The sequence below is a fragment of the Microtus oregoni genome, unplaced genomic scaffold, assembly GCF_018167655.1.
Source record: "Microtus oregoni isolate MIOR12 unplaced genomic scaffold, Mior012 000042F_ref0000377, whole genome shotgun sequence".
NCBI classification, from domain to species: Eukaryota; Metazoa; Chordata; class Mammalia; order Rodentia; family Cricetidae; genus Microtus; species Microtus oregoni.
The window spans coordinates 3,412,179-3,440,100 of NW_024543209.1; the positions used below are offsets into that span (position 1 = coordinate 3,412,179).

Here is a 27,922-nt window from a genome sequence, read left to right on the forward strand (position 1 = left end):
CACCCCCTTGTGTGTATGTATATGTATGTATTTATATCTGTATTTGCATCTACATAAAACTTGTACCTGAACTTTGAATGTGTGTAGTAGTTGTATTCATAACCAAAAAGTTGAAGCAGCATGCATGTCCATCAATGAAGTATTCATATAATGAAGTGTTATTTGGCCACGAAAATGGAAGACTGATAGATTAGACATGGATGAAAACTTAAAGGATCCAGCACAAAGAGCACATATTTGTCAGTACACTTAAATAAAATCTTCAGAAGAAACAAACTATGGTGACAAAAGATTAGTGATTGCCAGTGTTTGGAGGGATGGTAGGGTAGGTAGTAACTGCTGGTGAGTAAGTATGAATTTTCTTTTTACAGTGATGAAAAATTTTAGAGGTAATGTCGTAATTGTACAGTCTTATGAATGTACTGAAAACCACTATGAAAACACTTAAAAAGTGTGATTTTTATAGTATGTCAGCTATACCAGAGATGTTATGAAATAAATCTCTGTATTATTTATGTTATGAAGTCCTCTGACATGAGACCTGGTGTGTGTGTACAGTGGATGACAGCTTCTTTTCCTGATCTGTTCACTTCTTTTCATCAATAGTTTGTTTTTAGTTCACAGTTGGATTTTTTTCTGTAGTTGCTAAATCTAGAGGGTTTCGCCCCCCCCCTCCACACCATGTTTGAGATTGAGATCATAAATGTATGTTTATTTGGTGCTAATTTCCTGCTTGTGTTTGTAGTGTGAAGGACATAAGTGAACCTAAAAGGAAGTATTAGTAAAAACCATTGCGTACAGTTTATTTACATACAAACATACTTGTGCTAGTGGAACTGGATCTAGGGTTTTATGCTAGGCAAGCATAACATGTTTCAACCACATTAGTTCCTCTGTATATGTGGTTGCTCGTGACTATTTTAGTTTACTCTTTAAATGATTGGCATCTAATTTAAAGAAAAGAAAAGAAAAAGAAATAATGGGAGACTGAAACCAGATGCTGGCCTTTTAAATCTGCTAAAAGTCTCTTTGTCATTAATAAGAGGGATTTGCAGTAGTGACTGCCTCTGTGTCTACACCTCCCAGAGCAGAAGCAGTACCTAGGGACTGGAGCACAGGTCTCCAATAACCACAAGACAAGTTTCCTATTACATGGCTGCAGCTGTGGGGCCTGGGGACTCTGGGCGTGGGTAGCTGCTACTCTAATAAAACCATGTTGACCCAAATTAAGCAGTTTTCCATCCAGACCTTCCCCTACAGTTAGCAAGCCATCGGACTGGTTTCATCCAAAGGACTCTGTCAGTGTAATTAGGGTCTAGGTGGGGAGATAGACTCCTAGCCCTTTTTACTTTTTCCGTCTTTCTTCTTTGTCCTCTAGATCATAGCTTTATGTATACGTCCATGGAGGTCAGAGCTTAACCTCAGGTGTTCCTCAGGTGCCTGCCTGATTATTTTGAGATAGGGTAGGTCCCTGGCCTGGAACTTGCCAAGTAGGCCAGATCAGCTGGATATTGAGGCCCAGATATGTGCCTAGTTTCTACATGGTGCAGGGATTGTAAGTGGCCACCATTGTAACTGACCTCTGTCTGTACTGTCATAGGTTTTTAAAAATCAGATTCCCAAATCCTTAGAGTCAAAGGCTTTATAAAGCAGTTTGCCTTGTCCAGCACAGAAGGTATTTACATGTTGTTTACATGTTAATCTGCCTGTGCTATGGTCTCTTCCACTAGTCCTCAATAATTATTTGAATAAATTGATGCATTATGAGTATGGGTTTTTTCCTTCCATTTTTTTCCCCATTATTGACTTAGAGAAATATAAGAGAAAAAAATTTGAATGAATTTATAGGCTGGGTCTTCACCTCAATAACATGTGGTAAAATCATGTATGTATTAAAAGTGACTTTGTACATGAGTTGTATAATGTTTGCTTGGAGGGATTGTCTTCCCTCAAAGCCCATGGATGTGTCTGTAAGGGCACTATCTTGGCTATGTTAATTGAGGTTGGAAGACATGCCCACTGAGAGTGGCACCATTCCCCTGGCAGTGGATTACTCAGGAATGAATTTTTAAAAATTGTAACTGACAGCTAAGACCCACGAAAGACTGAGTAGTATGTCTTTGTAATGAATTGTCTCCCTTTCTTCACCATGCCCAGTAACATAATCACCTCATAGTAGAGAAAATGAGTAGTTGGGTGTGGTGGTCTAGTCTTGCCTGGGAAAGAAGCCTCAATGAGGGATTGTCTAGATTAGGTCAGCCTGTGGGCACTGGTCTGTGGGGATATTGTCTTGATCATGTAAATTGACATGGAAAGACACAGTTACTATGGTTAATACCATTTCCCTGGCAGGGGATCTTAGACTGTGTAAGTGGGAAAACTAGCTGAGCACCTGGTGTTTGTTTATTGCTATTGGTGCTTGACTTTTGATGTAATGTGACTAACTGCTTCAAATTTATTTTGCCTATGCAAGGAATAACTTTGAACTCTAGACTTGGTTTCCCACATTGGTAGGCTGTAATCTGGAATTGTGAATTAATAAACCCTTTGTCTCGGAAGTCCCGTTGAGTGGGTCTGCATTATTATTTAGAGAATGAATCATCAGAAAAGTGACATACTCAGTTGGTATGAGGGCGATACAAAATACTAAGGAGCGAAGCCTGTGCACACTAGGGGAAGAAGAGATGGGAACAGGAATCTGGAGTTTAAATGGCAAGCAGTGTTTAACTTGCTCTTTTCAGTTGATTGAGAAGTGATGGTCAGTCTGCTGTGAAGTCTTGAATTTGAAATTAGTGTGATCATTCCTTTACTTGTCAGACATTTTGTAAGTCCTCTGTGTTAACTACTGAGACAACAAGTTGGAAAAGTACAATTCTTCTTGGCAACTCTGGTGCCTAACAGTGCCTAGCATTCAATAAATACTTGCTGATTTTAATTGATACTTACAGAGGAAAAAACATCAAGTTTTCTATTAGTTAACAATGACAGTAGGACTATGTTGATTATGTAACATTGTCCAGTGCTTTCCATTACATATAGATACTTGTAATAGTTGCTGGGATTATCAGATTGACTTTCCTATCTAAATTCAACTGGAAAGTGTCTGTATAACTATAAAGAAAGGCACCATGAATGCATGAAATACCTATATCTATTCAGGTAATAACTTTGATACAATTTTAGATAAGATGAAAAATCAAGTTTTCTATCAGTAGCCATATAGATAATATTACATTCAGAAATTATATTTTAAACTTTTTTATTTTGAGGGCTAGATGGCTAAGCAGGTACTTACTGTGTAAGCCTGGCAACCTGAGTCTAGTTTCCAGAACCCATGTAAAGGTGGAAAGAAAACGCCATAAAGTTGACCTCTGACCTCCAGACATTTGCCATGGCATGTGAACCCATCATGTATGTCCTCACACAATAATAACAATAGTAATAATTAAAATTGAAATTTTTATTTTGAGATGATTTCAGCTTTATGAAAATATTGTAAAATTATATCAAGAATTTCCCTCAGTGTTAGCCTTTTCTATAACCAGAGTATGATGATCAAAGCAGGAACTAAGTTGGTAACTATATTACTGCCAACAAATCCATTCAAATTCTATCAGTTACTGATACCCCTTTTTTCTGTATCTAGGACCATGCGTATTTAGTCGGTATGCTACCTCCTTTTCTGTGGTGAGTCTCTCTGTCCTGTCAGCCAGCTGACAAATAATGACATGGATCTTCTTGTTAGTTAGGAAAGTTCAATCTATAGCTTAGACTTGTTCTTAACTAGCTCTTATAACTTAAATTGACCCATGATTTATTTATTTATTTATTTATTTATTTATGTTTGGTTGGTTGGTTGGTTGGTTGGTTTTTTTGAAACAGGGTTTCTCTGTGTAACAGCCCTGGCTGTCCTGGGACCCATTTTTTAGACCAGGCTGGCCTTGAACTCACAGAGATCTACCTGCCTCTGCCTTCTGAGTGCTGGGATTAAAGGCATGCGCCATCACCGCCTGGCAACCTGTGTTTTTATTAATCTATGTTCTACCATGTGATTTTTATCTCTATCCCATTTTATAGCTCCTGTTTCCTCTCTGTGACTGGCTGGTGACTCTGCCTTTCTTCTTCCCAGAAGTCCCACCTAACCTCTTCCTAGCTATTGGCTGTTCAGCTTTTTATTACACCAATCACAGCATTACATTTTCACACAGAGTATAAATATCCCACATTTCCCCCTTTTTGTCTAAATAAAAAGGAAAGTCTTGACTCTACCATCATAAAATTATATACAGTAAGAGAAATTATCAGGTATTATGTAAATAGAATGGAAAATTAACTTTAACAAATGAAACTATATACAATAATAACAATTATCAAGTGAGAATTACATTTACAATATCCAGTCCATTTTCATTTGGCAAAGTCCGAGAAAATACTCCCATTATTAATCCTTGTCTTGATGAGTCTAAAGTTTTGTACTTAACTTGCCTTCTGTCATAACTAGGGAAAACTATAATTATCCAGTCTTCAATTCCATCAAAGACTCCAAAAGGATATACTATTACCAGAGTATACAGGAAGTACAGTGCAACCCACTTCCAAAACTATAGAACCGGCAGAGATATCTAGTTCCTAGACAGTCATCCAAGGTTTCTCTACAACATTGGGACATCTTTGGCCTACAGGGCGAGAATATCTGGCAAACTCTTCCATGAAGCAGGAATTTTGAAAGACTCTCCCACCTAATCTTGGCAAATTTCAACAGCCACTTTCCTGTGTATCCTGCAAAATGCCTAGCAGACTTTTCTATGAGGCAGGAATTTTTTTTTAATCAATATTTTATTTATTTATTTATTAAAGATTTCTGCCTCCTCCCCACCACCGCCTCCTATTTCCCTCCCCCTCCCCCGATCAAGTCACCCTCACTCATCAGCTCGAAGAGCAATCAGGGTTCCCTGACGTGTGGGAAGTCCAAGGACCACCCACCTCCATCCAGGCCTAGTAAGGTGAGCATCCAAACTGCCTAGGCTCCCCCAAAGCCAGTATGTGCAGTAGGATCAAAAACCCATTGCCATTGTTCTTGAGTTCTCAGTAGTCCTCATTGTCCGCTATGTTCAGCAAGTCCGGTTTTATCCCATGCTTTTTCAGACCCAGGCAAGCTGGCCTTAGTGGGTTCCCAATAGAACATCCCCATTGTCTCAGTGTGTGGGTGCACCCCTCGCGGTCCTGAGTTCCTTGCTCATGCTCTCTCTCCTTCTGCTCCTGATTTGGACCTTGAGATTTCAGTCCGGTGCTCCAATGTGGGTCTCTGTCTCATGAGGCAGGAATTTTGAAGGACTGTCCTACCTTGTTTTGGCAAAGTTCAGTATTTTTCCTTTGTGTCCTGCTTGTCCAGTTTGAACAGCATACTGTCAGGAGTCAAGACAAAAGCAGTTTCTTTGCCCAGTGGCTAACCTTGCCACAATGAAAGCAAGTTACATATGGAGGTTCTTCAATGCCCATCATCTCTGAAGTAACTCGGTTGAGCAGCAGACGTGTCATGAGAAGCTGGAGATTATTAAGCCTCTTAGATGTCATATTTTGTAGGTGTTTGAAGATTACCTATCTAAAAATATATCTCTGCTTAACATTGAAAACATACTTAACATAACTACAAGTTTGAGTATTATAGATGGCTAACTACTAACCTGTATTTCTTAATATACATTTTAAAATGAGCTGCATAGCAACAATACTCCAGACAAGAAAAAAACATATATATTATAACAAAATAACCTTAAATTTGTTGTATCAGGCTAGGTGGCGGTGGCACACACCGTTAATCCCAGCCCTTGGGAGGCGGAGGCAGGCAGATCTCTGTAAGTTCAAGACCAGCCTGGTCTACAAGAGCTAGCTCCAGGATAGGCTCCAAAGCTACAGAGAAAGCATGTCTTGAAAAACAAAACAAAACAAAAATTGTATCAGTATACCAAAGTCCCGTCAATGTAAAATATTTGAGGTTAATAGTTGTCTTTTTATACTATATTCCTATATCCCTACTAGATGTTGGCAAGCATCTATAACCCACCAAATGACCAAAAAACACCCATCCCACCTTTCTAGACTGCTTCTTGTTACCTTTGGGCACTGGCATCTTTAGGGGGGACCCTGAGAAAACTGGGATAATGTTCAAGTCCTGGGAGAGCTAGCTGTATTGTTTGTTGTCCAATGTCTGTGTAATGGGAAAATGCAAAGCTTATCTGTAGTCCTGTCTGGAGAAGTCTGAGGCTGAACCATCTCAACCGGCAGCCTTGAAGCTTGTTCTGGATGCAGAACTCTGAGGAAACTACAACAGTGGCTCTCTGAGATGCTGACTCACCTGGGCCATCTGTTTTCAGTGGTGTCTGGTCCCCTTACTCTGAAAACACGTAAACTTTCAAAGGTAACATACATATCTGCATTGACACAAGTATGGACTGTTCATCATACACGAGCCAGCCAAAGATGATTGTTTTCTGTTTGAGCAGGGAAAATAAACATCACTGGTCTTGTAGTTTTTCTAGGTTTATTTCTTTATGTCTGTAGTCAGGATTTTCAGGGGTTCTTTCCCAATCAAATCTTACCACAATTAATCTTGAGTGATTCTACAGCCTTTTGTTTCCTGTGGAAACAAAAATATCACTTCTTGCCCAACATAATTTTGACTCCCATTTTGAAGTTAAGGCATTTAAAGAATATGTAGGTTGGTTTATATAAAAAGCCCTGTGCTAGCCAGTTCTACATACTGAGACCTTTCCCATAAAAAAAAAAATTCTTTCCCATTAAAAATAAAAATTCAACTATTTGTGTGTTTAAGGCCTCTAGGTATTTTATTCTTCATTGCCTTCTATCCTCTTGTGGCATGTGCTATTATTTTTTGGTTCTTTTCTGCTGCTTCAGTATATTATAAACTTAGCTAGATATGTTCCTTTTGATGTCTGTTTACATTTTAAATTGTGTTTTGCGTTTTTAGGTATGAAGATACGTGGGCTGCACTTCATAGAAGAGCGAAGGAATGTGCAGACGCTGGAGAGGTAGCTTGCTGATCTTCTCTTGTGGCAGATTTTCCTTTTCCGATGCTAAATGCCAGGTCTAGGCCAGGGTAAAAGGCTTCGTTGGTTGGTTTTGCAATATTGAAAGGAGAGGCTGGACCCACTTACGGCCATGAGCTCTGGACACTGTGTACCCCTGATGTGGGAGTGTCATATATCAATCTGTTGATTTCATTGGTTAAGCAATAAAGAAACTGCTTGGCCCTCATAGGTTAAAACATAGGTGGGAGGAGTAAACAGAACAGAATGCTGGGAGAAAGAAGCTGAGTCAGGGAGTCGCCATGATTCTCCCACTCCAGGCAGACGTGGGTTAAGATCATTCCTGGTAAGCCAGCTCGTGAGCTACAGCAGATTATATAGAAATGGGCTAGTCCAGGTGTGAGAGCTAGCCTAGAAGAGGCTAGATAGAAATGGGCCAAGCGGTGTTTAAAAGAATACAGTTTCCGTGTAATTATTTCGGGGCATAACCTAGAGCTAGCCATGTGGGCGGCCGGGTGCCGGGGACGCAGCCCCGCCGCTCTTACTACTACAGAGTGGTGCCCCACCGCTCCTATTTCAACATACCCCTGAAGATTCATTACTCCTTGTGGGTGTAAAGTGGGAGTGTGCAGAGGCTGATAGGAAGGTAAAACCCATGCATATACACATGTATAATGAATTCTTTAACATACACTAAGCCTGTAAGAATTAAGGGACTCCCAAAGGGGAAAAAGGAAGAGGAACTGAAGTCAAAGTGGTTGTAAGCAAAGCAGGAAGCTGGAGGCAGAAACTGGAAGCTTTGTTCATGGTGTGCTGATTTGGGATGCTTACATATGCCCCTTGACCTTTGAAATGGCTTCATTCCCTGGTGAATGGTTAAACTAGGGAGGAAAGAAGGAAACCTGGCGGTCTTTAGAACAGCTGGTCAAACTGGTTTCCTTACTGGATTTGTTACCATGTTTTGTAACCCTTCACATAGTGTAGGGTTCTGAGTTATGTTTCCTGTATACACACATAACCCCTAAGTTAAAAAATGAAAGTCACGTGTATCTTTTGATACCCAGTAAATTCCCCATGGATCAGAGTTTACACCAAGATCCCTCAGATTCTCACAGACTAATTTAGACTCTCTTCCTCCTTCTCAAAAATAACATAGCTATTCAAAGTTTGAGTCACCAGAAGCAAAGACGACCTCTGAGGCTATTCTGAAATACAGTACCAGCTTTAAGGATGAAAATTTAAGCCAGGTGTGGTGGTGAGCACTTGTAATCCCAGCGTTTGAGAGGCTGAAGCAGAATTGCTCTAATCTTGAGCTTGGCCTTGACTACACAGAGAGTTTAGGGTAGCCTGGGTTCTACAAAGTAAGACTGTCTCAGAAACACAGAAACAAAACAAAAGACCCTCTTGGTGATGTGTCTTTGAAACTTACAAATGTGTAAATGAATTTTTTACTACTACTAAATTTGTGTTTATTTATATTAGGCCTGCTTCTGACAAAACAACTTTTTATCAGGCAGTATCCGTCTCACAGGGCAGGTACATGTACTTATGGGCACTTCAGTCTTGTTCAAGAAATTATTTTATAATTATTCCTAGAGCACAGTTTTAAAAAATGTATTATTAGTTTACAAATATGAGTGTTTAGCCTGCATATATGTATATACACCACATGTGTTTCTGGTGCTGTGAAGGCCAGATGAGGGTGTTGTTTCCTCTGGAACAGGAGTTCATTTGTGGGCTGCCATGTGGGTATTGGGGTTGAACCTGGTTCCATAGAATAGGGGTCAGTGCTCTTAACTGCTGAGCCGTCTTTCCCCCTAGGGCATATTCTTACCTGTGGCCTACCTATAAAGCAAGCAGTCAGTGGTAATTTGGTTGTTTAAACTTTGTCTAAGCAGTTGGTTTTTTGTTTGTTTTTTTTTAATTTCACTCCTTAACAATTTACAACTGAGTAGTTAAAAGTGACTTAAGGGGGCCGGGCGGTGGTGGCGCACACCTTTAATCCCAGCACTCGGGAGGCAGAGGCAGGCGGATCTCTGTGAGTTCGAGACCAGCCTGGTCTACAAGAGCTAGTTCCAGGACAGGCTCCAAAGGAGCCTAGGCAGTTTGGATGCTCACCTTACTAGACCTGGATGGAGGTGGGTGGTCCTTGGACTTCCCACAGGTCAGGGAACCCTGATTGCTCTTAGAGCTGATGAGGAAGGGGGACTTCATGGGGGAGGGGGAGGGAAATGGGAGGCGGTGGCGGGGAGGAGGCAGAAATCTTTAATAAATAAATAAATTAAAAAAAAAAAAACCACAGAGAAACCCTGTCTCAAAAAACCAAAAAAAAAAAAAAAAAAAAAAAGTGACTTAAGGGTTAGTTAGGCTTCCGTAGTGGTTTCCAAAGCTAGTCTTGTAGTGTTTGCTTTTGATTCCTGTTATGGTGAAAGAGTTGCTTACCTTCAGATTGAACTCTTATAAGAGTCATGGTTTTATTCAGCAGTTTGATGTGTGGAGTAAGCTGAGTGAGACTTTCTCTTCCCTGTTTGGGCTGCATTTTCTGTTCCGGGGTACAGGCTAGAAACTGTTTCTCACTGGGCATGGTAGTACATGCCTTTAATCCCTGCACTTGGGAGACAGAAGTGAGTTCTGTGAGTTCAAGGCCAGCCTGGTCTACAAAGCGAGTTCCAGGATAGCTAAAAGAGATTCTGTTTCTCGTCTTTAGTGCACTAATCTGTTTTAGTCTTACACAAACAACCTAGTCTCTGTCTTTCTCTATCCATAAAATGGTGTCATGTTGTGGAGCATTTGGTGGAGGAACTGTGTTCATCTCACTGTAGCCCAGGAGTATGACCCAAAGAAAGAAGCTGGGATTCTAAAATCCTTTGAAGGACATGCCTACAGTGTAGTTCAAATTCTAATTGGTGTTATTACTAAAAACCCAGAGTCAGATATAGGGCTAATACTGAAGATCAGAGAAACAGAGCAGCCAGCCACTAGAGAGTTGGGATTTTTTTTTTTTTTAAGATATGATTTCTCTGTGTAGCTTTGAAACCTGTCATGGAACTTGCTTGTAGACCAGGCTGGCCTCAAACTCACAAAGATCCACTTGTCTTTTCCTCCCAAGTGCTGGGGTTAAAGGTGTACGCCACCACCACCTGGCTAGAGAGTTCTTTTACCTCTACCAATGTTCAGACCGAAGGGGCAATCCTGTCCTCAGACTGCATCTCCAGAGTCCATCTGTCTCCGCCAGACCTCAGACTGCCCTGAACTCCTGTCTCCTTCCGTCTTACATTCCTCTCTCTGCCCAGCCATATCATAACTCCTGTCTCCACCTCCCTAGTGCTGGAGGTGTGTGATCCCAAAGGCTGGAATCACCTGTGTGAGCTGTTTCTCTTTTAGGCAGCTTCAATCTTGTGCAGCCCAGAGTGGCCTTGAACTAACATAGATCTATCTGCCTGTGTCTCCCAAGTCCTGGGATTAAAGGTGTGTGCATGCCACCACTCCCTGGCCTCTAGTGGCTTAGCTCTGCACTCTGATCTTCTGGAAAGCCTTATTTGTTAAAGCACAAACAAAATATCACTATACCATGGTAGCTTAGTTTTGTCATGCTCAGCCCCATCTACTAAATGTTCTACTGTCTCCCAACTACTCCACATAAGCTGTTAGCATTCAAGCCTTTGAAGGACATACAAGATGTCATTTAAATAAGATAATATATCTAAATTGCTTAACACAGAATCTGGCCTATAGCAAGTGCTCAGAATGTGTTAGTATCATTTATATTATCTGTGATTTCTGACAGTCGTTCAGCCTCTCTTTCTCTTATATTAAAATACCTCAGTGCATTCTATTATATTCTTTCTACACATATACCTCTTATGTTCTAAATGCAGAATATAATTTTTAGTTTTATGTAAAGTGTAAATTAAATAAACCATTGTTAAGCTTTAATATCTAAATACATTATACTTTAATTTTTGGTAAGAAATGGTTATTATCTAAAACTTACTTATTTTAGGCTTTTCGAGTTATCTAATAAATCAAGGTAAGATTTATAATGCTTTATAAAGATTATGCCATGTACTAGGCAAAATATTTTAACTACTTCTTTAGTCAGTCCTGTGAATTTTGTTTTGTTTTTGCATTTTTAAGTCTTAAAATCCGAAGCTCAGCTAATTTGAGAGACCCGATACCAAAGTGTGCTCAAGAGAACAGTGTTTTCTTTTCTTTTTTTTTTTGTTTTGTTTTGTTTTTTTGTTTTTTCAAGACAGGGTTTCTCTGTGGTTTGGGAGCCTGTCCTGGAACTAGCTCTTGTAGACCAGGCTGGTCTCGAACTCACAGAGATCCGCCTGCCTCTGCTGGGATTAAAGGCGTGCGCCACCACCGCCCGGCCAGTGTTTTCTTTTCTGTATGTTTATCGTTCCATTTCCAGTGTGTGACACAGGGCCCAGCAGATAAGCTACTTTTAGAAAATGTTTAATAAAAACTGTTGATATTGGCACTTTGAATATATGTAACTAATGAAGCTAGGGACAGTGGCGGTACAGCCTGTGACCTCAGCTATTCAGGAGCTGAGTTGGGAATTCTGGAGTCCCAGGATCAGGAGTCCAACCATGGTGACACAGTGAATGAAGTGCATTTGTGAAAAACCTGGTGTCACCTTCCCAGCACCGTCTAAGGGATGGGTTATGCACCAGGTGTGTGCTAGGGAGCACTAGGGAGATGCAGTTCATTTACTCAAGAACACATCAGCTGGAGTGACACCCTGTAATCCCAGCACCTCCTCTAGAGGTTAAGGTAGAAAGACTGATGGCTACAACTTCCAGGCCATTCTGAGCTATATTTTGAGATGTTGTCTAAATCTTATTTAAAAAAGTAAACAAATAACAATCTACTACCACATACAATTAATTTTCTGCCTTATTTTGACATATTTTCCCTCTAAAATTCTTACCTGTTTTATTTATATTCTACCTCTTGAAGAATCTTAACTTGGGAAATATAAACTGTTCTCTCTAAAATTCAAATACATTTCTTTCATTTGTAGTAGATTTTACAGCCTTTTTTTTTTATTGCTCAGAGAATACTTGTCACAGTTAACTTATTTGGGTCACGTTTTAAAAGCAGACTGCTTCCTTATTCCTTTGTCTTATCCTTGCCGCCTATCTCTGGCTTTCTAAGTGTTTTAAAACAGAAAGTCTGTTATTATCTTTGGTCTTCCATAGACTAATCCAGGTCTCAGACCTTCTGTACCTCAGTCCTTCCTAGTCAGCCTCAAGCTTCCTGTCCTTCCTAGTCAGCCTCAAGCTTCCTGCTTTTCTAGAGTTGGTCAGTTGCCTCAGTAGTTCCTTCTGTACAGAATCATTTTCCTTGCTCCATGTAGGAAATGTTTTGTTTGAATATAAGTTGATTGTAGGGTATTCACAAAGCATTAAAGACCTTACCTAATAAAAGGATTTTATAAAACAAGTAATTATCTGTAAATCATGTTTTTGATTTGTTTCTATATGTTTTCTTTCTTTTTCTTTTTTGGGGGGTTTTGTTTGTTCATTTGGTTTAATTTTTTCGGTGTGTGTGTGTTATTGTGTGTGTCTTGGAACTTGCTCTGTAGAACAGGCTGGCCTCGAACTCGCAGAGATCCTCCTGCCTCTGCCTCCCAAGTGCTGGGATTAAAGGCATGTGCCACCAATTGACTGGTCCTCCCTGTTTTTTTTTTTGTGGTGGTTGTTAGTAGTTTGTGTGTGTGTGTGTGTGTGTGTGTGTTTGTTTGTTTTTTTGTCTTTTTTTTTAGGTATGAATTTTCTAATGAACAGTATCCTTAAAAACAAAGTATACTTAGAAGTAATCAGTTTATTTTTAAACTTTTCTTCTTTTGGTTAAGATCCCTGATACAGCAGCAGTTTGAGGTTGTTTTACAGAATCTTAAATTGCTTCCTTTCTAAGATAAAAAGAAAAGAAAGAAAATGAAAAAAAAAAAAAGCTCTAGAAAATGTTGAGCACCTACAAGATGTAGAGCTTCTTAGGGACTTTACAGAGCCCATTTTAGTTCTCGGAGAGCCCTGTGAATGTAGCCTTTACCATCCCTGCTCTCTATGCAGAGAAACAAAGGCTGGGAGAGGCTGTGCCTGGCTCAGGTTCTCACAGTTAGTATGACGTTAGCACACAGCAACCCTCTGGGTGGTGAGGAGTGGGATGATAACTGACATCTGTAGACCATGAAGGGTTGCTAAAGACAAACTGGCTGGGCCTCTGCATGCTAACTGTCACTTCTATTGAGATGTGTTTTCTCTGAGCCCCTACTGGTCTGTGTTGCAGCTGGTGGACAGCGAGGTGGTCATGCTCTCTGCCCATTGGGAGAAGAAGAGGACCAGCCTGTCAGAGCTGCAGGAGCAGCTGCAGCAGCTGCCAGCTCTCCTCCAGGACATGGAGTCCTTGATGGCAAGCCTGGGTAAGTGTGACTTGAGAGTGAAAGCAGTTTCAGTCGACTTGGTGCTGTTTCAAAGCTTTCTCAGAATTCACCAAATTCTTAGCTAACACTTTAATAGTGCATTCTTATTCTCATAGTTTGATTATACAGAAAATAGATAGAAATTCATTTCTAAAATTTTTCACTAATGCTTTTCTGCCTTCAGTCAGTTAAGGAAGCAGTATTAGTTTTCTTGATCTTTGTATGTGTGCCCTTGCGTGTGTGTGCCCACATTTTTATATGCAGTTGCTTATGCACATGGGGGACCTGGGAATGACCGGGGTTGTTGTTCCTTGGAAGCTATTGGGGTGTTTTGCTTTGCTTTTGAGATAATGTTGCACACTTTTAACCCCAGCCCTGTCGAGACCAAGGCAGACTTCAGAGTTTGAGGCCATTTGGTCTACAGAGTTAGTTCCAGAGCAGCCAGGGCTACACAGAGAATTGTTGTCTCAACAAAACAAAATAAAAACCCAAATTAAAAAAAGAAAAGAAAAAACAACAAAAGAGGTGGTGTCTATCATTGTGATGTGGGTTTACTGATGAAGTCAGTCAGTGGGCCCCAGGGATCTGCCTGTCTCTGCCTCCTCAGTGCTGTGATTAGAAGCAAGCTACCATGTTTGGCATTATGTATGTTTATATGTATGTATTGGGGATCCAACTCAGGCCTGGTCCTTATGTTTCAGCTATAAGCATTATACTGACTGAGTCATCTTTCTAGGCCATGTCTATTTTTGAGTTACTCAAGACTTTGTATAAAACATTAGGTCTTTTTGTTTAAAAGTAACGTAGAAAAATAAAAGGGTTCTATAGTAACTCTGTCCTGGCTGGAGAATATACTCCAAATATCGGCTTTGAAAGTTTAGGCTTTCAAAGACTCATGGTATTTTTCATGTCTTACAGTATTTTACCCAGCAGATTGTAGACATAAGATCAGAAGAGTTCGTGTGCCTGTTTGGCTGCATTGGAACTTTGTGGAAAGTCATTTTTGTCACTTTTTCATTTGGATGGGTTTATATGCAGAGAATTAATCTGTTGTGTTTGATACACATACCCTTGAGGGTAATTTTGTGGTTCACTGCTCCCAAAGGGAAAAATTAGAACAATGTAAATATCACAATTGGCTTTACTTTTTAAATTCTAAATTGTAATTTATTTTAATTCTAAAATGGAACATCATTTATTTCTTAATGATTTTATAGATAGAAAAGATTGTAAAGAAATACAAATAAAAAAATCAAGTGGAATAGTCGTTCCAAAATTAACTCTGTAGGGCAGGGACAGGGAGGTGGAACCTTGAATTGCCTTACTGAGTTTAGTCAGCATACAAAACAACAGGTTTCGTCATGATATTCTATATACGTGTTTTGTAATCTCTTTACATTTATGCCTCACAACCCTCCTTAATGTCCCTCCTTTCTCTTTCTGGGGAGAGAGAAAGACAAAGTGTCACATATTTTGTCTCATATGGGAAACCTGTGTGTGTGACATGAAAGTGGAAGGGGAAGTTGGGTATGGGGTTAGGGGTAAGGCAGAGGGAGAGTCATCATGCCAAGGGCAAGTCACCACCTCAGTTTCAGTGATCTGTCAGCTCTAGTGACTTTATTTTTAGGCTGGTATATGGTGCCCAGGCCAAGATTGTGGCTCCCTTTTTAAACTTTTATTCAACACTGTTTTGCACTTAAGCTCAAGGTTGTATGAAAGTGGGAAGTAGGAACTGCATGCACAGAAAATGAACTTCATCTAGTTTCATAGAGACGGGATTATCTTTGCTCCTGTTTTTCACAGTCTGTCTTCTGCTGCAGTCCTCAGCAGACTGGCAGAGGGATTCATTAGTGAATCATAAAGCAGTGTTTTGTGTCTAAGTAGACAGAACCTATTGGAATGCTGTTTATTGGCCAGGGTTGAGCACCTACAAGATGTAGAGCTTCTTAGGGACTTTACAGAGCCCATTTTAGTTCTCGGAGAGCCCTGTGAATGTAGCCTTTACCATCCCTGCTCTCTATGCAGAGAAACAAAGGCTGGGAGAGGCTGTGCCTGGCTCAGGTTCTCACAGTTAGTATGACGTTAGCACACAGCAACCCTCTGGGTGGTGAGGAGTAGGATGATGGCTCATGGTCTTTGTGTCCTGGGTCCTTACAAAGGTCTTCTGGGGCTGGGTGTCATTCCTGAAAGTATGACATAGAAAAGAGCTTCTGACTCTAAGGAGAAACGTACAACTTCTGTGGTCTGTAGCCCTCTGTCTGCATTGCTTGTTTCTGTTGATTCTCTCATTGATGTTAACAGTCCTTCTAACTGGCAGACATTGCCATTTTTACCATTTCCTTTTAGCCTACCTGCTTGAACCTCTCCCAGTCACTTGATTTTTATTGTTTTATAGTAATTGTACCTTTTTTTCCCCCAAAGGAGAATAAATTCTCATTGTGGTTGTTCTGTGTTTAATACTAACACTTTACTAATTGAATACATTCTGTTACAATTACTATTTTTATAGTTTTATTTGAGAAGTGCATGCAACCTAACTCTTTCTTAAATAATATATTGTATGTTTGGGCTAGAGATATTGAATGACTGAGAGGCTGAGGAAGGATCACCATCCTGGGCTGCGTAGTGAATTCCACACAAGCCTGAGCTACAGAATAAACCATGCCTTAACAAAATGAAGCCTCCCCCAACACACAAATAGTGGATGACTGTGTGAACTAGCATCTTGTCAACCTAGACTATGCTCAAAGAATGATGTTTTGAAATTGTGAGACTTTTGTCTAAACAACTCCATTTCTTTTTTTGTTGTTGTTTTCTGAATTTTTTTAAATTGTTTTTATTGAGCTCTATATTGAGCTCTCCTCCCTTCCTCCCTCTTCCCTTCTACCCTCTCCTATGATCCCCATGTTCCCAATATACTCAGGAGATCTTGTCTTTTTCTACTTCCCATGTAGGTCAGATCCATGTATGTCTCTCTTAAGGTCTTCTTTGTTGTCTAGGTTCTCTGGGATTGTGAATTGTAGGCTGGTTTTCCTTTGCTTTATATCTAAAAGTCACTTATGAGTGAGTACATACTATATTTGTCTTTCTAGGTCTGGGTTACCTCACTCAATATGATGTTTTCTAGCTCCATCCATTTGTCTGCAAATTTCAAAATGTCATTTTTTCTGCTGTGTAGTACTCTATTGTGTAAATGTACCACATCTTCTTTATCCACTCTTCAGTTGAGGGCATTTAGGTTGTTTCCAGGTTTTGGCTATGACAAATATGGCTACTGTGAACATAGTTGAGCACATGTCCTTGTGGTTATGATTGAGCATCCTTTGGGTATCTACCCAAAAGTGGTGTCTCGAGGTAGATTATTTCCTGATTTTTCTGAGAAATCGCCATACTGATTTCCAAAATGGCAAACTGTACCAGTTTGCACTTCCACCAGCAATGGCAGAGCATCCCCCTTACACCACATCCTCTCCAACATAAGCTGTCATCAGTGTTTTTGATCTTGGCCATTCTTACCGGTGTAAGATGGAATCTCAGAGTTGATTTGATTTGTGTTTCTCTGATGGCTAAGGATGTTGAGCATTTCCATATAAGTGTCTTTCAGCCATTTAAGATTCATCTGTTGAGAATTTTCTGTTTAGATCTGTACCCTATTTTTTTTTTATTGAATTATTTGTTCTTTTGATGACCGATTTCTTAAGTTCTGAGTATATTTTGGAGGTCAGCCCTCTGTCTGATGTGGGGTTGGTGAAGATCCTTTCCCATTCTAAACAACTCAATTTCATAGAATCAGTGCTGATATCATAATGGAAGCTTTATGAAGCTGGATTTTATGGAATAGCTTTTAAAAAGTGTTCATGTCAATTAATGTACTTTAGAAATTAATATTCAACGAGCTTGGACATAATTCTTAGATTCTGGAAGTGCTTGGTGTTTTAAATGATAATTCATACACTATTGAATTACCTTTTTGATAGCTTCAAAATATTATATGTCCTACCATAACCTAGATGCTTAGGTATAACCTCACAAGACTTAACTAGTTAAACAATAATAAAAATTAAAAGCAACTTAGAAGAAAGTAGTAGCTGACCTTAACTTTGATTTTTTTTTTTTTGATTATGTGTCCCCGTCTGCCTTCCTCTGCCTACATGGTGTGCATATGGAGGTCAGAGGCTAGCCTTCAGTGTCTTTTCTCATTTTCTTCCTTGTTTGAGGAGAACTCTGTTACTCCCTGTCATATGTGTCAGACCAGCTGGCCTGTGATCCTCAGGTGACTCACTGGTGTCTACTGCTCATTCCCCTGTAGCAGTCCTGTTGTTACAGAGGTGGACTACAGCATCTGGCTTTTTGAAATAGGTTCTGGAGATCAGAGTCTAGGTCCCCACCCTTCACAGAAAGTTCTTTATCCAGTGAGCTGTCTTCTCAGACCAACCTTGACTTTGTTTTCTTTTTTTTTTTTTCATGGCTTGGTTGTATATAATACTCTGTCCACTCACTCTTTCCATTTTCCAGGCTTCTTACATTTTTTTGTCTTGCTTTGTTTCCTGGATGGTCTGTCTTATAAGAGTAAGAAATTTGTATTTTGTGAGCAATTTAAGACCTTTGATGGTGCTTTTAACTGTGCTATCCTATGGCTTAATAAATTGAGGTATTGGAATCTAAGTCCTTCAGGAATTGTTAAGTAACAAAGGGTAATCCATTCATATTGATTTCTTTTTATAGGATGTGGTCCATCTAGCTTACAAATGCCTGTTTAATTGATATTTACTGGTAAGACTACAATTTAGGAAATAAATGATAAAAGTATACTGGAAAGTCAAAAATAGTGAATATGAACTCACAGCTCTGAAATTCTCTCTCTAGGTTTCTCAAATGCTCCTTGCTTCAGCCTCTATCTGCAAATGAGGCTCAGAATACAATTGGCCCTTTATGTCTGTGGGTTTTGCATCTGTAGATTCATCCAGGTGCATATAGAAAATATTCATTTAAAATTGTTCATAATAAATACATATGCAGGTTTGTTTTCAATCTTGTAATTTCCTAAACAATAAAGTACAAGGTATTCACATAATACTTTCTATATTGTATTAGGCATTTTAAACAATATAGAGCTGATTTAAGGTAAGGGACTTTGGTATTCAAAGATTTTGGCAGCCATGGGGCTTTGGGAACCAGTCCCTCAGGGATACTGAGGGATAACTATGCTGCTTGATAGGATAGTTGCAGGGTTAAGTGAGATGACAAATATCAAGCCACATAGCACATGCCTGGCATGTCTATTTCTGGGTCTGAAAGAAGTCTGGAACATGAGGGTATGGACATTCTACTAGCAGTTTGTCTAACCATTGCAAGTTTACAGAGTCATTTTTTTTCTGTGTCAAAAAGTGGATACTGTGTAGTTTAGATTGGCCTACAAAACCATTACTTTAAATGTTGGAAGATGAGGGCTGGGGCTTAGCTCAGTTGGTAAAGTGCTTACTTAGCATGCAGGAAGCCCTGTTTGACCTGCAGCATGGCATCCATCCACAGTGGTGGTGCATACTGTACCCTAGCACTTGGGAGGGAGAGACAGGAGGATCAGAAGTTCACAGTCATCCTCTGCTACATAGCACATTCGAGGCTAGTCTGTGTTACATGGGACTTGTCTGTAAAAATGTTTATCTAAATGTGACAGTGTCTGTGCATTGAAAAATGTTTGAAAGGCTGCATAGTTCTTACTAGGTTATATAGCCACAATGCACTTTTTAAACAACATAATATTTAAAAATAACAACTAGGAAATATGAGTTTGAAAGTACTGTATTATCGTTGCTAGGCATGGCTTTTCATACCTATAATACCAGTACTTTGGAGGCTGAAGTAGAAGGAGTGCTTTGAGCTGTAGGCATCTGAGACAAAGGGTGAATTTGAGTTTAAGTTAGTGGGGTCTAGTGAAAAAAAGTACTGGGTATGGTGAGTTCTCTTGAATTTCCACTAGAGGGTAGTCTAATCCTGTTCTTTCATCAAATTTCAACTGTCAAGGCCTTGTCTTTTCTCTAGTACTTAATTTCTTCATCTAGAAGAGAAATTCTGCTAATTCTAGGATAAGTAGGAGCCATATATTGAGTTTCTGTGTTGCTTTTGATAGGCTCTAGCCTGATATGTTACTGTGTTGCTTTATAGAATGTGAAGACATCTAGCAGGGACTTTCATAGGTGTGTTTCATAAGCTAGATCATCCTGTCCAAGTTACTTTCCAAGATTAGTACCATCACAAGTACGCTAACTCTTTCAACACCTTTTTAGTCTGCTACACAGATCTCATTTGTTCCATAATGGCTTTTGCAAGTTAATGCACCTTTTAAACATTCCTTATTTACATATCATCATTACATTATTGCCTCAGTACAGAAAAGTATGGCACAAGCATCTGAAGGGTCTTGTGTCTTTTAGTGTCTGGCCTCAATCACTTGTGGGTATGCAGACAGAGAAAATGTCCTTGTTCTGTGAGGCTAATTATTTTGGTTAGAAAGAAACGAATTAAATGTGAAATAATTTCAGTATGCTACTTCATTCTTCATGTATCACGACTGTACTACAGATTATATCTACTTGAAACAATTGGCACAAAGAAAAATTCCAAGCTGAATTGCTCTCCCTCAGGGATGATCTTCTCACCAAGATCTGTGGAGCTCTTTCTTGCACAGCTGCCAGGCATTCCCAAATGGCTTTCACAGTGAAATTCTCCGTCTTCTCCGTCAGTCACTTGAAGAGACATTGTGTTATAGAGAGCAAAATAGCGAGGCTTGAGTTCCTTGCAAGATGGGTTTGGGTCCATGGAGGCCTGCCAGTGTTTTATGTATACCTGTTATTCTAAGTTAGTTAGTTATAACTTTACTTATCTCTACAACTGGTTTTGTAACAGGAAATGAGCTGTTTGTGTTAGGGTAGTTAAATTTGTAACAATTTAAAATAAGTATGTGGAATATATATTGTGTATATATTTATGATAATTTAGTTCAGAAAGGTAAAAATTATTTTTCCTATATTTTATTAATAATTTCAAGTTTGTTAAGAGTTGAAATGCAGAGTTGGGTATGGTGGCACCTGCTTGTAATTCTAGCCCTTGAGAGGTAGAGCAGAAGGATCAGGCATTCAAGACCATCCTGGACTGTATAGGAAATACAGAGCTGGGCTGGGCAGCATGTGACTACCTTAATAAACCAAACAAAATAGAGTCAAAATTGAAATCCCTGTCACCTTTTCTGCTTCAATTTGGGATGACTTGGCCAAGTTTGATGTGATTAGTGAAGCAGCATCTTGTTGTTTAGTATTTTCTAAGTTCATGTTTAAGTTACTCTTTTACAAAATTTGGCATAAATTCTTATATTTAATTTAATATTAATTTAATTAGTTTATCAGTATAATATTAGATGAGCATGAATCAGAGTTTTCCCCAATTATTTTGCATTGTAGAATAGTAGAATTACCAGAACTTTATTGAAGTCATCAGACTTAATATATAGGTATTAGGCAATACAAAGACACAAGGGTACAGTACCGTTAGCCTGACCCTAAATGATTCCTGAGAGAGGTGTGAGGAAACAATTAGTGTCAATCAGATGAGAATCTTCATGAAGCTGAGAAGTCTGTGGAAGCACAGGCAAAGTACAGCTGTAGTCTGGAGCCAGGTGTGATATTTGCGGATGTGGAGGGAGGAAGGGGAAATGGACAATCAGAAGTATCCCATCCACAGCCAGAAAGGAGGCAGGGGACCCCGGGCTGTTCTTGGAATGGCCAGCGGGCCTGTTTGTTGTAAAGTAGAATATGTGGAGGGTGGTGGTGGTAAGATTGTAACAGATTATGATCAGGGGTTATAACCCTAAGCTAAGTTTAGAAGCTTAATTCCGCTGCGAGAAGACTTAGGACCTTTAAAACTTCTCAAAGGGGAGAACATAAATAAAGATTTGGTGGTAGTAACAGTGACCATTGACTACCCCAGGCGCCTTCTGTCTGCATTTTCTGTTTTGTTGCTTGTTGGTCTATTCAGAAGGTTGTTATTATTTTTATTTTATATGTATGGGCATATTTGCCTGCATGTATGTTTGTGTACCACATGTGTCCCTATTGCCCATGGAGGCCAGAAGCGGGTGTCAGATCCCCTAGAGTTGGAGGTACTACTGGTGGTTGTAAGCCACCATATGGGTGCTAGGAGCCAAACCTAGGTCATCTCTAGAAAGAGAGTTTCATATAGCCTAGGCTGATCTAGAATTCCGAGCCTCCTCACTTCTCAAGTGCTGGGATTACAGTTATGTGCTCATATGCTTGGCAGCACTTTTGATGTTTTTGAGATAGGATCTTGGCAAAGTAGCTCAAACATGCTTTGAATTAACCATGTAACCTACACTGGCCTCAAACTTTCAACACATTTTCTGCATTAGGCTCTCCAGTACTGGGGTTATAGGTATGTATCTCCACGTCCAGCTAGCGAAGCTGTAAATGACATCTGATAAAGTTTAGCTAATCCCTTATACATTTTTTTCTGCATATGAATATTTAGTTACTATCAAATGCTAAGTTTAAGTATTTGTGTTCACTTCGCCCTTTTGGCAGTTTCGATGCTGTGTGCATTTACTTCTCCCTCTACAGTTGAATTGTCACATTGAAGCTTACGAACAACAGCAGAGTTGGATTTTTAATCTTGCATTTCAGTGTCCTCTCTGAACCAGTGCACGATGCCGAAATCCTTAGAGTTAACTGGATTTCATGTTAATTGTAGTTTAGTTCTTATTACCAATCAAGGTGGAATCTTATTACTCTGGCTCTGTTGTTCTTTGTATGCTTTATGAGGCACATATTGCTTCTCAGGTGCTTATTGTACCACTTCCCAGGGTGAGTCTGCTAGTCTCATTTTTCTGTTTAATAAAATAAAAACTAGTGTGAGAAACATTTTTGTTCTCCTATCCAAAGTATCTAATACACCAAGGGCCAGTGTTGTAGGCGGAGTTTTCCTGTGCCAGCAGCCATTCTCAAATAACCACTCAGAGTCTTAATATTAATTATAATTTCATGGCCAGTAGCTCAGGTTTGTTACTAGCTAACTCTTATGCTTATGCTAACCCATATTTCTTATCTGTGCTTTTCCATATGGCTTGGTACCTCTTCTCAGCACAGCATGCCCACCTTGCTTCTCTCTGCATCTGCTGGCATCTCCTGAGGCTCTGCCCTCCTTCCCAGCATTCTCTGTGTCAGGCTGTCTCACTCGGTTTTGTGTGTGTGTGTGTGGTTTTTTTTTTTTTTTTTTTTTTTTTGAGACAGGGTTTCTCTATGGTTTTGGAGCCTGTCCTGGAACTAGCTCTTGTCTCGAACTCACAGAGATCCACCTGCCTCTGCCTCCCGAGTGCTGGGATTAAAGGCGTGTGCCACCACCGCCCGGCTCAGTTTTTTTTTTTATTAACAATGAAAGTAATACATATCTACAATGTTCTAAGATTGTTCAACAGCATAGTATCCTGTGAACTTCCTCATCTTGCAAAACTGTGTATGTGCTTGTTTCCCCCCTCCTGGAATTTCCTAAGTCTTGACTCTCATCACCTCCCTTTCAAGCCAATTAGGAATTATCTCATTGCATTAGATTGAGGTGGAGCTTCTACTAATGGGATGAGAAAGAGCCAACACCAGCGTTTGATTAAAAACTAAGAAACTTCCTATCCTGATGTGTGCTTGCTAGTCTAGTTTAGGTCATGGCACACACTGTTTACAAAAGGTAGTTGCCCTGCAAGATAACTTTCACTTGTTGATATTTTTTTTGTGTGTGTGACACCAAGAATATTCTTTTGCAGTAGTAGTGGAAATTATGATTAATACAGTATTTTGCCTTTCCCTTTGTACATCATTTATAACTTTAAAAAATCATAGCTGTAATTATTCAGTGTTTAGAGTTTAGATTTTTCAGGCTTGTTTTTGGGGGCTTTCTATTGCCTTTGATAGAGCCACACTATTATTAACAGTGATATTATTAACCTTTCTCAAAGTTGCCTGTGATCTCCAGTAATACATCAGCTTGAATAAAGGCAGGACTCCTCTTGGTGGCTCACCCCTTTAATCCCAGCACTTAGGAGGCAGAGGCAGGCAGATCTCTGAGTTTGAGGCTAGCCTTGTCTATAGAGAATGTTCCAGTACAGCCAGAGCTACACAGAAAAACCCTGTCTTAAAAAAAAAAAGAAAAGAAAAAGAGAAAGAAGAAAAAAGAAAAGAGAAGAAAAAAAGGCAGGCAGAACTTTAAAGTCTCTGAGCAGAACTGCAAAGCTGTTTGTCATTACATTTACTCATTGTAATAAAGTTTGTTTTCTACTAATGCCCATAGGTCTTTGGCCCTGCCAAATAGAAAAGGATTTTTTTATATACATATATTTATATAAACTTAGATGTTTAGAAGAGACAAATTTAGGATATTAGAAAATGTGCCTGGGAAGTGGGTAGTGCACTTGGGAGGCAGAGGTAGGTGGATCTGTGAGTTCAAGGCCAGTCTGGTCTACAAGAGCAAGTTCCAGGACAGGCTTCAAAGCTACCCTGTCTCAAAAACCTGAAAGAAAGAAAGAAAGAAAGAAAGGAAGGAAGGAAGGAGAGAGAGAGAGACAGAACCCAGCTGAGCTGCCTAGAACAACCAGACAAGCTATCTGAAAAATATGCTCTCTAACCTGCTGCTGCCTTTAAACTGCAGTGTGCCCAGGGTTTCAACTTTTATGAACTCCGACCCATGGGGCTTTTATTATGCAGCTGTCTTTGAGACATTTATGCTCCTGATAATAATCCCTCAACCTGTACTATGAGTAACCCCAGTAAAACTCATTGGTGCACCAAGTTGGACTTTGATGGTACCCTTACTTTTAGCCTGTCATTGGTTTCCTATCTGAGGTAAGTAGACATTTGTTCATGTCTCCCCAGGAATAGCGTGACACAGCAGCATTGAGAAAAAGCAACTAAAAGTCATTTAGAATGAGTAATTTTCTTGACCTGTAATTATCAGAACGTAAACAAGATTAATTGATCTTATTAGGTCAATCAGTTAAAGTGGCATTAACATTTCCATTTTTTTCTCTCACAAACTCATATTCCTGTGAATTATACTCCAAGCTGTGTTCTTAGACTTAATATTTCTTAAAAAATATGGGGTTACTCATGTCTTTACTAGAGTGTCCCTCATGGAACTTCCCCCACCCCGGAATTAGATGCTGCTCCCTTGGTCCCCCTCATGCCTCACCCTCTCAGGCTACTGCTTCCTTCTGCCATCTCTTTGAGCATCAGGACTGTCTTTCATACTATGTCCTTGTGTCTTGTATATGCAAGTAATGTTCAGTATATAGCTATGAGGCTGTTTGAGTTCTAAAAATATTTGACCTCTAAAACCTTTCTGTTGTCAGAGAAAACATGCAGTTCTCCTGCCTATGGCTGTGAAGTGAGTTCATTGGCTTTCTTTCAGCCAACCAATTGTATGTAACACTGACTCAACTGGAATTACAGCTGTTTCTCTGCCACCTTTTGGTGGACTTGGGATAGTTTCTCAAGACTCTGATCTTGGATAGTTTTCAAAGGAATATTAATATTTTTGTTTTTATTGTATGTGCGTATCCATAATCATATATATACATACATATATATGTATATACTGTATACATATGCACACATATACATGGGTGTTTTGCCTGTATTGTGTGTCTGTGCCATGTGTATCCAGCATTGAAAGATGCCAGAAGGTTTTAGATCCCCTATTACTGGAACTCCATACAGTTGTGAGCTGCCATGCAGGTGCTGGGAATTGAACCTGGGTTTTCTGGAATAGCAACCAGTGCTCTTAATCTCTGAACCATCTCTTTAGCCTGTGGTCTTAATATTTTGAATGAAAGATTTGACTAAATGCTCTCTATGTTCCAATAAAGTATAGAGTTTTGTGATCTGCAGATAGACTAGTGAAAGACTAGTCAACTAGCAAGAACTGAGTGCCCCCAACTATTGACTGACTCAGTAACAGCGGCTTACTAAGTATTTGTAGTAGTTTTCCATGCAGAGGTTTATGGCTGTGATGTGCCAGAGGCCAAACAGATCTTAAAATGACTTGGAGTTATAAATACTAAATTACAGTGGTATGATGTATACTATTTATATTGGCTAGCTTGTAATTTTTTAAAAACTGGTTCATTTTCTGGGTGTAGTGCCACACGCCTTTAGTACCAGTGCTCAGGAGGCATAGGCGGGCAGATCTCTGTAGTTTGAGGCCAGCTTGATCTACATTGTGAATGCCAGGACAGTCAGAGTGACACAATGAGACCCTGTCTCAAACAAACAAAAAACCTGGTTCATTTGTGGTATACATAGGTCACTGGAGGTAACATCAGATTAATTGGGATACTTTATATTCATCATTTTAATAATAAATGTTCAAGGCATTTTAAACTTGTATGTCTTGAGAAATGTTTGAAATATGCTTGTTAATTAAAGTATACTGTAATGTTGTTAGTGAATTTAATTTTGACTAAATAAAGTTAAATAAGAAATACCAAGAAAAGTACAAAGCAATTTCAATAGCTTAAGCTTTTTCTTTTAAAGAGAGAGATGCTGTTCATTCTATTTTATTTTTAACCATGTCTGTGTATGGTATGTGTACATATTAGTCTAAGTATGCCTGTGGAGGACAGAAGAGGAAGTTGTTTCCCTTGGAGTTGGAGTTACATGCAGTTGCAAGCCACCTCTTGTGTGTGTTGGGTCCTCTGGAAGAGCTGCATGTATTTTTAAAACTACTGAGCCATCTCTCCAACAACAATTTAAAATTTTGTCTTTTTGGCCAGTGATTTATACTTGACAGTTGTTTCTTTTTGTGTCATACTTTCAGCTCATTTAGAGACGAGTTTTGAAGAGGTAGAAAACCACCTGCTGCATCTGGAGGATTTGTGTGGGCAGTGTGAGTTAGAAAGACACAAACATGCACAGTCCCAACACCTGGAAAATTACAAGAAAAGTAAGAGGTAAGTTAGAAACTTGGGCCACAACAATCTAATCTCAAAGTGTTCTATATTGATTTACATGTTAGTCTTTTAAAAAATTATAGAATTTAGTGTGTGTGTGTGTGTGTGTGTGTGTGTGTGTGTTTGGGAGTGCCATGTTACATATGTAGAAGTCCCAGGACAGTTTGTGAGAGTTGGTTCTCTCTCCTTCTATAACCCGGACCCTAGGGAATCAAGTTCAAGTTAGCAGACAAATGCTTTTACTCAGTGAACCAGCTTCATTCCCCCATGATATTCTTCATATTTTCTGATTGGTAAAGATAAAGGTTTCAATCTGTAAAGTTCATTAATAAGCCATCCAATATTTGCCTGTTTAATTTTTTTTTTTTTTTTTTTTTGAGACAGGGTTTCTCTGTGGCTTTGGAGCCTGTCCTGGAACTCGCTCTGTAGACCAGGCTGGTCTCGAACTCACAGAGATCCGCCTGCCTCTGCCTCCCGAGTGCTGGGATTAAAGGCGTGCGCCACCATCGCCCGGCCTGTTTAATTTTTAAATCGTGATATGTTGCCACTTAGTGATGAGTTGCCAGAAGCTAGGGGCAGGATAAAGTGTGAATGCTCTACTCTGAAGGGAGAAGAGGGCAGAGGGCAAAGGTGCTCACAGATTTGGTTCTGGCCTGCTGTGCACCAGTGGCAGGAAACTGAGCGGCTTTCTTTTTTCTCTTATCCCTGTAATAGTACAGAGTGGAAGGAACTTGAGTCCAGGCCTGGGAGAAGGGCTGGATAGGCTTGACTCTCAACTTTTGTCACATACTAGATGCAGGACTATACAGTAATCTCTTAGCCTCAACAATACTGGTTTCTAGTGGGGATGATAATGTATCAAACTTCACAACTCTGGAAGTGAAGAAAAACAACTTAGCATGGGGAAGTTGTGGTCATTATACTGCCATTAAAGTTTCCTTGATTGTTAAGGGTGCTCGACGTTCCCCCATCCATCCACGTGTGTATGGATGTGTCTCCAGTGTTGGTCAGCCTTAGGAGTTGAGTATTCAGATTCCTGGACTCTCTGCACTGTCCCACGTTCACCACAGTGATATTGCTTACAATCAGCTTCCCAGGTACTGGTGTGCATGTTTGAGGGACAGCAGAACAGGGTGTGCAGGCTCTACATGAAAAAGAGCTCCAGGGAGCCGTGTGTCATACTGTATGCATGAGATTCCTTGTGGAGGTGGGTTTTTATAAATTTGGCCTTCCTAGATCATCAGGGTGTGTATGACAGCATTGAGAATGCCATCTTACTCATAAGAACATATTCGGCACGAATAGGTAGCATATGACTTAGGGGATTTCCAGGCTGTTATGTGACAGGAAGGTATACAAGAGTGAGAAGTAGATAGGTTAGTATCCTATTTAGCAACTCATAGTAGGTAAATACTCTCCTTGGAAGAAGTTAGTTGTGTA

At 39.7% G+C, this 27,922-nt stretch overlaps 1 protein-coding gene across 4 annotated transcripts in view; it reads left to right on the forward strand.

Annotated features, from left to right (window-relative positions):
- Dtnbp1 (dystrobrevin binding protein 1) overlaps positions 1–27,922 on the forward strand; it is a 102,911-nt gene that overhangs the window by 12,574 nt on the left and 62,415 nt on the right. For 3 of the 4 annotated variants that reach the window (XM_041632971.1, XM_041632969.1, XM_041632972.1), the window contains 3 exons: positions 6,989–7,049; positions 13,347–13,479; positions 26,350–26,482. In XM_041632971.1, the coding sequence (XP_041488905.1) occupies positions 6,989–7,049; positions 13,347–13,479; positions 26,350–26,482 (327 nt within the window). Of the gene's footprint in view, positions 1–3,646; positions 3,688–6,988; positions 7,050–13,346; positions 13,480–26,349; positions 26,483–27,922 lie in introns of all 4 variants that reach the window. The other variant, XM_041632970.1, reaches the window with a different exon arrangement.